The sequence below is a fragment of the Tiliqua scincoides genome, chromosome 9, assembly GCF_035046505.1.
Source record: "Tiliqua scincoides isolate rTilSci1 chromosome 9, rTilSci1.hap2, whole genome shotgun sequence".
Taxonomy (NCBI): domain Eukaryota; kingdom Metazoa; phylum Chordata; class Lepidosauria; order Squamata; family Scincidae; genus Tiliqua; species Tiliqua scincoides.
In genome coordinates, this window is record NC_089829.1 from 5,508,697 (window position 1) to 5,518,404 (window position 9,708).

The window sequence follows — 9,708 nt, forward strand, 5'->3', positions numbered from 1 at the left end:
TGTTGCACCATCTGTATGTGTGGTGGTTTCCAAAAGATGAGGAGGCTGTCCCGTTTCCAAAAGGAGACAGCGCCAAAGGGGAAAGGAAGAGTAGACAAGAAGTATGTACACAGAACTAAGTTCTAGTTACTGCACCGTACTGGTCCTTGCCAGATCCATGGAGGAGGCCTAGGTCTCTTGCCCCTTCCTGGGTTGCAAACAGGTGGGAGTGGCTGCACTACAGGACAGTTCTGCGATGAGGGTCATGTGGTTGTTGGTCCTTACCAGGTCAGTGGAAGGGACTTAGGTGTGTGTGCTCTTTCTCTGCACCAGCCAGGCAGAAGTACCTCCTGGAGGACATTCTCCCCCCCCCCCCCACACACACACACGCATTAAGGAACATAACCTGCCCTCTTTCCATCAATCTGAAGGCTTTGCATATGATAACTCCTGTTCATCCTGCTGTCTCTTCCCCCGTTAATCTTTTTCCTTTCCTGATCTTATGTGCAGCAGAAGATAAAGGAAGAGGCATCATCTCCGCTCAAGAGTTCCAAGAGACAACGAGAAAAGGCAGCATCTGACACAGAGGAACCTGACAGAATCACCGCCAAAAAAACCAAAACCCAGGTAAGTGCCACTTTGAGAGGCCCCTGGCACACCTACGTGCTTCATATCTGCAAAGCCAGCCAGCTCTGAATAGAGGACAAAAGCGGGGGGTGGGGGGGGGCAAGTTTACTAAAGTGGACAAAAACTATGTAGATATTGGGTTTTCAACCCTCACCCTATCTCTCAAACCAAGATGCGCTCAGAATCTTCTAGGCTGTCTCTGTAGAGATTTTCCATCCATGCTGCACTCAGAGAGCCAGCACTGCTGAGTTCTGTAACAGTCGCAAACCAGCAGCTGTGTCCACGCTGACCGACTGATCCGTCAGCTTCTTGATGGTTGCCAGGGGCGATGGCCACATCAGGGTTGGCCACGTACAGCAGCATGAGGCAGCTGCCTCAGGCAATGGGTTTAAGGTGCCGTTAAGGCTGGCAGGTTGGAGGACGGACAGATGTGATCCAGCAGTTCTTGTGCAGCCCCTATTCATTTCAGTAGGTCTTACACAGGGCAACTTCCTTGTGGATTTTCCACTGGGTTGCCCCTCACCGCCTCTGCCTTCACTGTTCAGGCTGGCCAGTGAATGGCACCACATGAGGAGCAACCAGCTGTCCTGAATTCTGCCATGATGCTCATGGGACTTTTCTCCCACCTTTACCCCTCCAGGAGATCAGCAGGCCCAACTCCCCTTCAGAGGGTGAAGGAGAAGGAGAGAGCTCGGACAGCCGCAGTGTGAATGATGAGGGAAGCAGCGACCCAAAAGACATTGACCAGGACAACCGGAGCACCTCGCCCAGCATCCCCAGCCCCCAGGACAATGAGAGTGATTCCGATTCCTCAGCTCAGCAGCAGGTTCTGCAGGCCTCCAATGGGCCCACTCAGGTCCCGCCACCCTCTCTTCCCGTGTCGGCACAGCTGCCCCTGCCAGCCACCTCAACCACATCCTCTTCAGTCCCCCACGTTTCTCCGTCTGTGTCCCAGCCACCCAGCCAGCCTCAGGCTCCAGTGCCCCCTCATACCCACATACAGCAAGCCCCTGCTCTGCATCCCCAGAGACTCTCGTCACCCCACCCACCCCTGCAGCCTTTGACCGTCTCCCAGAGCCAGCCCCAGGCTCCCGCCCCGTCTCAGCCACACCTACAGCCTCCGCTTCATGGTCAAATCCAGCCTGTCCCGCTCAGCCTCCAGGCCCAGCCACTGCTGCCTCATCCAGCGTCCACCCAGCCTTTCCCCCTCCCGCCGCAATCGTCGTCCTCATCAACTCAGTCTCAGGTTACCTTGCAGTCGCAGGCTGCAGCCCACCCTCATGTAGCCCTCCAGGTCCAAGCAGCACAGCCGGCCCTGCAGACCCCGGCTCCCATGCCACAACCACCACAGCCTCTGCGAGAGCAGCCCCTTCCCCCTGCCCCCATGTCTATGCCTCACATCAAGCCTCCTCCCACCACACCGATTCCTCAGCTCCCCACGCCTCCATCCCACAAACACCTGTCGGGCCCATCACCATTTTCCATGAATTCCAACCTTCCGCCGCCACCAGCCCTGAAGCCGCTCAGCTCCCTCTCGACTCACCATCCACCTTCAGCACACCCTCCTCCCTTGCAGCTGATGCCTCAGAGTCAGCCCCTACAACCTTCTCCAGCGCAGCCTCCTGTCCTGACGCAAAGCCAGAGTCTCCCTCCCTCTGCCAGCCACCCCTCCTCTGGTCTCCATCCAGTCCCTTCTCAGCCCCCTTTCTCCCAACACCCATTTGTCCCTGGAGGCCCACCATGCATCACTCCTCCTTCCTGCCCGTCCACTTCCACACCACCTTCCGTGCCTAGCGCCCCACCTCAGGCAGCAGTCTCCACATCAGCAGCTGCCAGTGGAAACGTCCCAGTGGTGACATCCTGCACGATACCACCAATTCAGATCAAAGAAGAGGCGCCGGACGAGGCAGAGGAACCAGAAAGCCCACCTCCCCCACCCAGAAGTCCATCGCCAGAACCTACAGTGGTGGATACACCAAGCCATGCTAGCCAGTCAGCCAGGTAAGGAAGATGGCTGGCAAACCCTGGCTGTGTTTCAGAGGTTGCTGATCATTATGGTGCACATCTGTAAAGGAAGATTCACAAGGCTCATTTGCTTGGGTGGTGTTTGGATGGTGTGAAAGGGCAGTCTCAGGCTAGCAGTAGTTTGGATAAGGTTTGCATCTCAGGAGGGTGCATGGTCCTCCTCTGTGGATTTGTTAAGGATCAAGGTCACATGACCCTGACTGAGGGTCACTGAGGCAAGAGAATTGTCCCCAAATTACCTTCCCCCTTAGTGGGTAAAGAGTGTCCGAAGGATTTGCCACAAGCTGCCACTTCCTGAACATTCTAAAAGGGGCCCCGAAAGTTTATTAAGAGGCCCTGCTTTGTTTCAGGCTGTGCGAACCCTCTTTGGGGAAAACTTTGGTTGCAAAGGGAGCCATGTGGGAAGAGTGGACAAATGCACATAACTGCCTAAGATTTAAAAGTTCAAAATTCTTCTGTGAGAGTGCCTCTTACCCAGTTAGCAGGGAAGTTGACAAAGCAAAATGAAGTGTGAAGATGGTTTTCTCTCTCTCATGTTCCTAAAAAGAGGTATATCAGCAACAGGTCCTGGCAAGCAAGCTATGCTGGGATGAAGAGGGATAGTTGCTCTGCCCTTGCTAAATAACCACTTGAAAAGTGCCCCTGAGCCTAGCTAAATTACTCCCACAGTGTTTGTTCCAGAATAGAGAGAGAGAGAGAGCGCAGTGTGTTCCTTATAACACTGTACTTATTTGTTTCTGTCTTGGTATAGAGAAAACATTTCACACATGAAACAACTTTGCATATTCCTTGGATGCTGCTCTTATTTTGTGTGTGATTGTATATGCAACCGTGGCAACCCCATGAGGACTAGAATCTTGTCATCCCACTTTTATTTGAAAGCTGAAAGCACTAAGGTTCCAACTCTGTTTTTTTCTGATTTCACTTGGTTTTCTGTTTTGCAGAGAGCCAATTCTAAAATGTTTTGATGTTCAATTCCTATTGTGGAAACCTTAATTTCAAGTTTCTGTCTCTCCGGCACTCACCCCTTTATTTCCCCTTCTGGCTTCCAGGTTTTACAAGCACCTGGACCGTGGCTACAACTCATGTGCAAGGACAGACCTGTACTTCATGCCGCTGGCAGGTTCCAAGCTGGCCAAGAAGCGTGAGGAAGCCATTGAGAAGGCCAAGAGGGAGGCAGAACAGAAGGCAAGAGAAGAGAGGGAACGGGAGAAAGAGAAGGAAAAGGAGAGGGAGAGAGAGCGTGAGAGAGAAGCAGAAAGAGCGGCGGTAGGTTTGTCTGTCTGCTAAGCCAAGGGGGTGATCCAGGCGGGTTTCAAGCTAACCTGAGACCTCAGTTGCATGCTGTAAGGTTGGGTTTTGAGGCAGCTTAATGTTAGGGTGCTGTTGCCTCTGCTGCGGCTTCCAGAGAACACCTTTGCTGCCAGGTGCAAGCTTCCCTTTTCCTCCTTTGCAGCCTCAGGCAGTTGCTTGCATACCAGTGGAGAGAGCTTTTCATGGAGGAGGACAATTTGTTTGCAATTTGTTTGCATTGTTGCATGTTTTAGTTTGGTTGGAGACCCACACTTCACCCTGTGATTTAAAACAAAAGCAAAAAAACGCCACGTGGTTTGGATTTGGATGTTCATTTTGTGATTATCCCAGTTGATGGGGGAGCTTTTGGTGTAAACCTCTGGAATAAAAACAGCTGGGGCAGTTTCTTTCAGGAGTACTACAACTGACCCAGACTTCTGCTGTCCTTTAGTCTCTCAATGCCAGTTGATCTCTGCGTATTCTGGAAAATTTGCTTCTAGCAAATGTGACCATTTAGCAGCAGTTACCATACCAAATAGCATCACTTCCCCCTTCAGATTACAGCCCTTGTGAAACGTTGGCCCAGAGCTCAAGTTTCTTTTGGCTCTGAAATCCTGTTATTCTTACTGCATGTTCTCCAGAAGGTCAACCTAACTTGCTGTGCTAGTGGCAAGTGGTCCCATTTTCCTGCTGCAGGGAAGTAAGGCTGAGGTGGTCCTCACCCGGCTGTGAAGGAAGGATTACTAGCAGTCTGCGTGCAGCTGGCAACTGATCTTGGTTCCCGCCCTAAATGTCCCCTCTCCTCTCCCCTTTCTGTACAGCAGAAAGCATCCAGTTCCTCCCATGAAGGACGCCTCGGAGAATCCCAGCTGAGTGGGCCAGCTCACATGAGGCCTTCGTTTGAACCACCACCCACCACCATTGCTGCAGTTCCCCCATACATTGGGCCAGACACGCCAGCTTTAAGGACTCTCAGCGAGTATGCGCGCCCCCATGTCATGTCCCCAACCAACCGCAACCATCCCTTCTTCGTTCCCCTCAACCCCACTGACCCACTTTTGGCCGCCTACCACATGCCCGGCCTCTACAATGTGGACCCCACCATCCGGGAGCGAGAGCTGCGCGAGCGGGAAATCCGGGAGCGAGAGATCAGGGAGAGGGAGCTGCGCGAGAGGATGAAGCCAGGCTTTGAAGTGAAGCCTCCAGAACTTGACGCACTGCACCCTGCCACCAACCCCATGGAGCACTTTGCCCGCCACGGAGCCCTCACCATTCCCCCCACAGCCGGCCCGCATCCTTTCGCTTCGTTTCACCCAGGGTTGAACCCCCTGGAGCGGGAAAGACTTGCTCTGGCAGGCCCCCAGTTGCGACCTGAAATGAGCTACCCAGACAGACTGGCTGCTGAGAGGATACACGCGGAGCGGATGGCCTCACTCACTAACGATCCCTTGGCCAGGCTCCAGATGTTCAACGTGACCCCACATCATCACCAACATTCACACATACACTCACATCTACATCTCCATCAGCAGGACCCACTGCATCAAGGTGAGTCATTACCCATGTGCACCCCCTGATGTCTTTTTCTGTGAACTGTGGAGCAGGGCTTGTTGACTTAGACTAGATCTGCCCATCCAACAGAAAGAATTGGGATGGCTGTCATGTTCCCGATACTCCTTGCAGGTAGAAAACTTGTACATCAGGAAGAGGTTCCTGATGTGGGAGTTTTCTTAATTGCTGGGAATTTTTAATACTCTCAATAGGGTCTCTTGCCTTACAGACTAAAGCAATACACTCCATGCCTGCACCTTATTTTCCTGCATCTGTACATAGGGCAAAGTGAAATGTCTTAAGGAGGCTGTTCGGTAATGAGGGGAGCAGTTGATATCCTATTTAAGGATATGTCTGTTTTCTCCTCCATCTCCAGATTCATTCATCTCTTCCTTCCATCTGAGATAACTCTTGCTTATCAGGAGTGCTTTCGCTGAACCTGCAGCTTAGAACAGAGGAAGCCATAGAGCAGGAGGGTTGAGTTGTCTCTGAGATTTCTACCCCCTGAAGCTACAATGAGGTCTGAGCTTGCTTGGCATTTTCCCCCCTTTTTACTGCTTTGGTTCGTCCATCCTTGACTCAGGAGCAGCTGTTGGGACCCCAGAGTAGCAGAATGTTCTGGAACATAACTGGCGTTCATGGCCGTTGAGGCAAGGGAGGAGGAGGAGGGATGCCATGTGAAGTTCCTTTTCTTGCTGCCCATTCCTCTTTGGGTCGCTTTTTTGCCTTGCCAGCATCTCCATTGTCAGCTCTGCCTCATCTCCATGGCAGCATCTCTTCTGTGACCTAAGTGATGCCAAACGCACTAAGGGCATCAAATCAGCCTTTAGTGGCTGGGTGCACTTAGGCCTAAGTATTTGGGGAGCAGGTTCTTGGCTTTCTAGGAAGGTCTGTGGCAGTTTGAAGGACCCTGAAATGTTTGTTACCAGCAAAATGCAGCCTAATAATCCTGACAGGTTGGAGATTTAAGAAGGGATTGTAATTTCAGGGACCTAAACATAGACATGTTGTGTAGATGATTATGGCATCTAGTGTCAGGAAAGGCAGGCAGATGTCCCACTGTGACATTTCCAAGTGCAACATTTTCCTCCTTCCTCTGCAATTAAGATAAAGCATTGTGTTCATAGTTGCTATTTGGAACATTGACCCTCCCCCTGGTGTCCCCAACTGCTGAAAATCAGGCCTCTTTGTTTACAGCAACCAGGAGTCTGTTTCTTGGTCTCTCTGGAGTGTGGCGAAATGTTGGGAACTGGCTCATGCAGAGTTTTTGGTCGCTGTATATGCACATACATGTGCCCACATTTACACATGCATACGGATAGATGGCAGTTCTGTATAGCACTCCCCATGACTAAGGTTTGCTATTGCTAAAGCAAGTCACTGTGCATCCCGCATGCATTTCCATGTTTCCCAATAAATGCCCACCAAGGAAACTTTCGTGGCCAATTGTAGCTGCCAAGATAGAAATAGGAAAGGGATATTCAGCAGCACATTTATGTGCTTACTGAGACGAATGGATTTTGTATTGTGGGTGACTTGAGTAGCCAAGATTTTCAGGCTTTTCTTCATTAATAATGATGGAGATAATCGAGGCGCTGTGAAAGAAGGTGTGTGTGCATGGCAAGGTGTGTGACCTTTTCCTGGGACAGTGTATCCTCCCTTAAACATATCAAACTGCAGATGTACTTTTTGAGCATTCAGAGAGAACAAAGTGGATCCTGCATTTAAAAATAGATGGGAGTCTCCACTTTCTGGGTAGGGGAGGAACAGCAAGAGCCGCTGCAGGAAGAAAGCTCTCTGTTTCTCAGAGGAACTGAACGATACCTCTGTTCAAAAATAACTGTCAAGGGCATGTGAGGATAAGCATTCTATGGCATGTTTAACCACACAGTAGGCCTTACATTTTGCAGAAGGCACATAGCATGCCTCTCTGTGCTGAAAATATGGCAAAATGCACCAAACACACCTGCCCAGCACAGGGTCTGCTGTTGAGGCAGAGGGCAATACGATTGTTGTCAGAAGACACCCAAAAATGAGATCATGGGTGGTTTCAGGCCAGGCTTCTCCAGTGGGCACCCTTAATCTGGAAGAAGTGGAGATATCCCAACCAGTCATTCCTCTCACGCTTTGTCTGGCCATCTTGGGTATTCCCATGCAAAGATAGAAGGGTTACACTGTTAGGTTTGAACCCTCATCTTCCAGGCCTATTCCCAAGTGTGTTGTGCTGGTTGGGGTTGATAAGGATCAGCAGATAAGAATTGTACAGCACCGAGCACATGCACCAGTGCCAAAAATGCAGTGGGTCTTCTAGGTGTTGTTGAACCAGCTTGATCCATATAGTCTCAGTGTTGGGATATGGCTCCCTCTTCAAAGATGAGAGGTGAGCACTGGAAGCAAAACTGCAGAACAGTCAGCCGTTCAAAAGCAGATGTGAGCAGAGCCAGGCCTGGTGAACAGGTATCTAAAGCTGTGCACAAGAGAGGACACAGTGGAGACAGGTTGTTCTGACGCAGAGTAAGCTCGGGTTGCAGGTCTCCTAATTAAAGCAGCCACCAGCTCACGTCTGCTCTTGGCTGCAGCCTCTGGATGAGAATCGAAGTCAAAATGACCTGTCAAGAAACACTGCTCTTAGTTTTCTGGGAGCTTCGAGAAGACTGCTATCAGATTAGCAGCTCCCTTCTCATGTGCATTATTGTATCATACAAGCAGGGGAAAAGGATTTGCTGCCTTCTGTGTGGTTTCATTTTGAGTTCTTTTCCCCCCTCCCTCCTCTTGGTAAACGATACATTCTGAGAGTAGTTGGGGATTTCATAGGAGCTGGACTTCAACTCATCAGGACTGAGCCCCAAGATCTTTTTTCAACCATTTCTGTAGCCCTAGAACGTGTGATGGATGACAAAGCATATTGTCTCTGAGCATGTGAAGAGTGCCTTTCATTACAGAGCAATCCTAACTAACCAACCAACCACACACACATACATACATATTGAGATTAGTATGGAAGCTGAACTCAGGACCAGGCGTCTCTGAATTTATTCATCAAATTTTGTTAGATTTTGTTTGTAAGCTTTTTCCAACATTCATGATGGCTAGAAATGGACTGTTAATCCAACTGATGAATTGTTAAATGAGACTCCTGGCACCCAACCACCCCTTAGAGTACCACAACCTACGTGTTTGATACTTGCCACTATCCACAATGAGAAAGGGATGTATCTTTGCAGGCTTGTCCTAGATATACTTTGAGAGGCAGGAGATGACCTAAAAACTGCAAGAAGCTGCTTGGAGAGGCCAGGCGGGGCTTGGCCTTTTGCTCAACAGTGAGGCAACAGAGTCCCTTGGCAGGTGTCTGGAGTCAATTACAGGCTGAGTAAACCTGGAACTTGATCCAGCAAAGACATAGATGTTGGTTGTCAGTTGTTGGGCCTGTTACTGTGCAAGTAACTCAGCCACTCATTTTGAATAGGGTTGCCACGCCCACTCAGAGGAGCAGTTTGGCAACTTGGGGATCCTCCATGACTCAATACTATATCATGGCAGAAGCTATGGGGTATCAGCTGGGCCATCTTCTACAAGGGCAGGAGGTCTGGTCTAGAGGGTAGAGCCTCCATTTGCCTGAAGATTAACATCCACAAGGTCGCCAGTTCGAGGCCACCGGCACCGTGCGACCTTGAAGCAGCTGGCAAGCTGCAGCTGAGCTGTTCCATCTGCTCGGAGCGTGGGAGGATGGAGGCCAGAATGTTAAACCAGATCGGAGTGTAACACCTTGAATGTAGTGGTTCTTGAAAGAAGGAATCTTCTTTCAATTTGTAAAAATCCCTGCGTGGATTTAATAAGCCTGCCTATGTAAACCGCCTTGAATAAAGTCTTGAATAAAGACCAATAAAGGCGGTATATAAATACTGTATATTATATTGTATATTACAAGACAAATTGCTTTGACTACCACAAGGCGGGCTAACTGGGCCTGACTTTGAAGTATGGAAACTACAGTTGGTCCAGAGTGCAGTTATGGCAGCAAGGACTAGAGTTGTCTCAGTGTTTGCACCCCAACAGTAAGGTTTTTCATCTTTTTTCTCCCCTTCTATTTTTTTCTGCTTGCAGGCTCAGCAGGACCTGTCCATCCCCTCGTGGATCCCTTGACAGCCGGACCCCACTTGGCACGCTTCCCCTATCCTCCTGGTACGATCCCAAACCCATTGTTAGGGCAGCCGCCCCACGAGCATGAAATGC

At 50.3% G+C, this 9,708-nt stretch overlaps 1 protein-coding gene across 1 annotated transcript in view; it reads left to right on the top strand.

The window, feature by feature from the left end:
• The window catches only part of RERE (arginine-glutamic acid dipeptide repeats), a 284,124-nt gene that overhangs the window by 273,790 nt on the left and 626 nt on the right, over positions 1-9,708 (top strand). Inside the window, exons 16-20 of the mRNA XM_066637389.1 lie at positions 490-606; positions 1,247-2,607; positions 3,684-3,900; positions 4,746-5,472; positions 9,580-9,706. Of these exons, the coding sequence (XP_066493486.1) occupies positions 490-606; positions 1,247-2,607; positions 3,684-3,900; positions 4,746-5,472; positions 9,580-9,706 (2,549 nt within the window). The remainder of the gene's footprint in view (positions 1-489; positions 607-1,246; positions 2,608-3,683; positions 3,901-4,745; positions 5,473-9,579; positions 9,707-9,708) is intronic.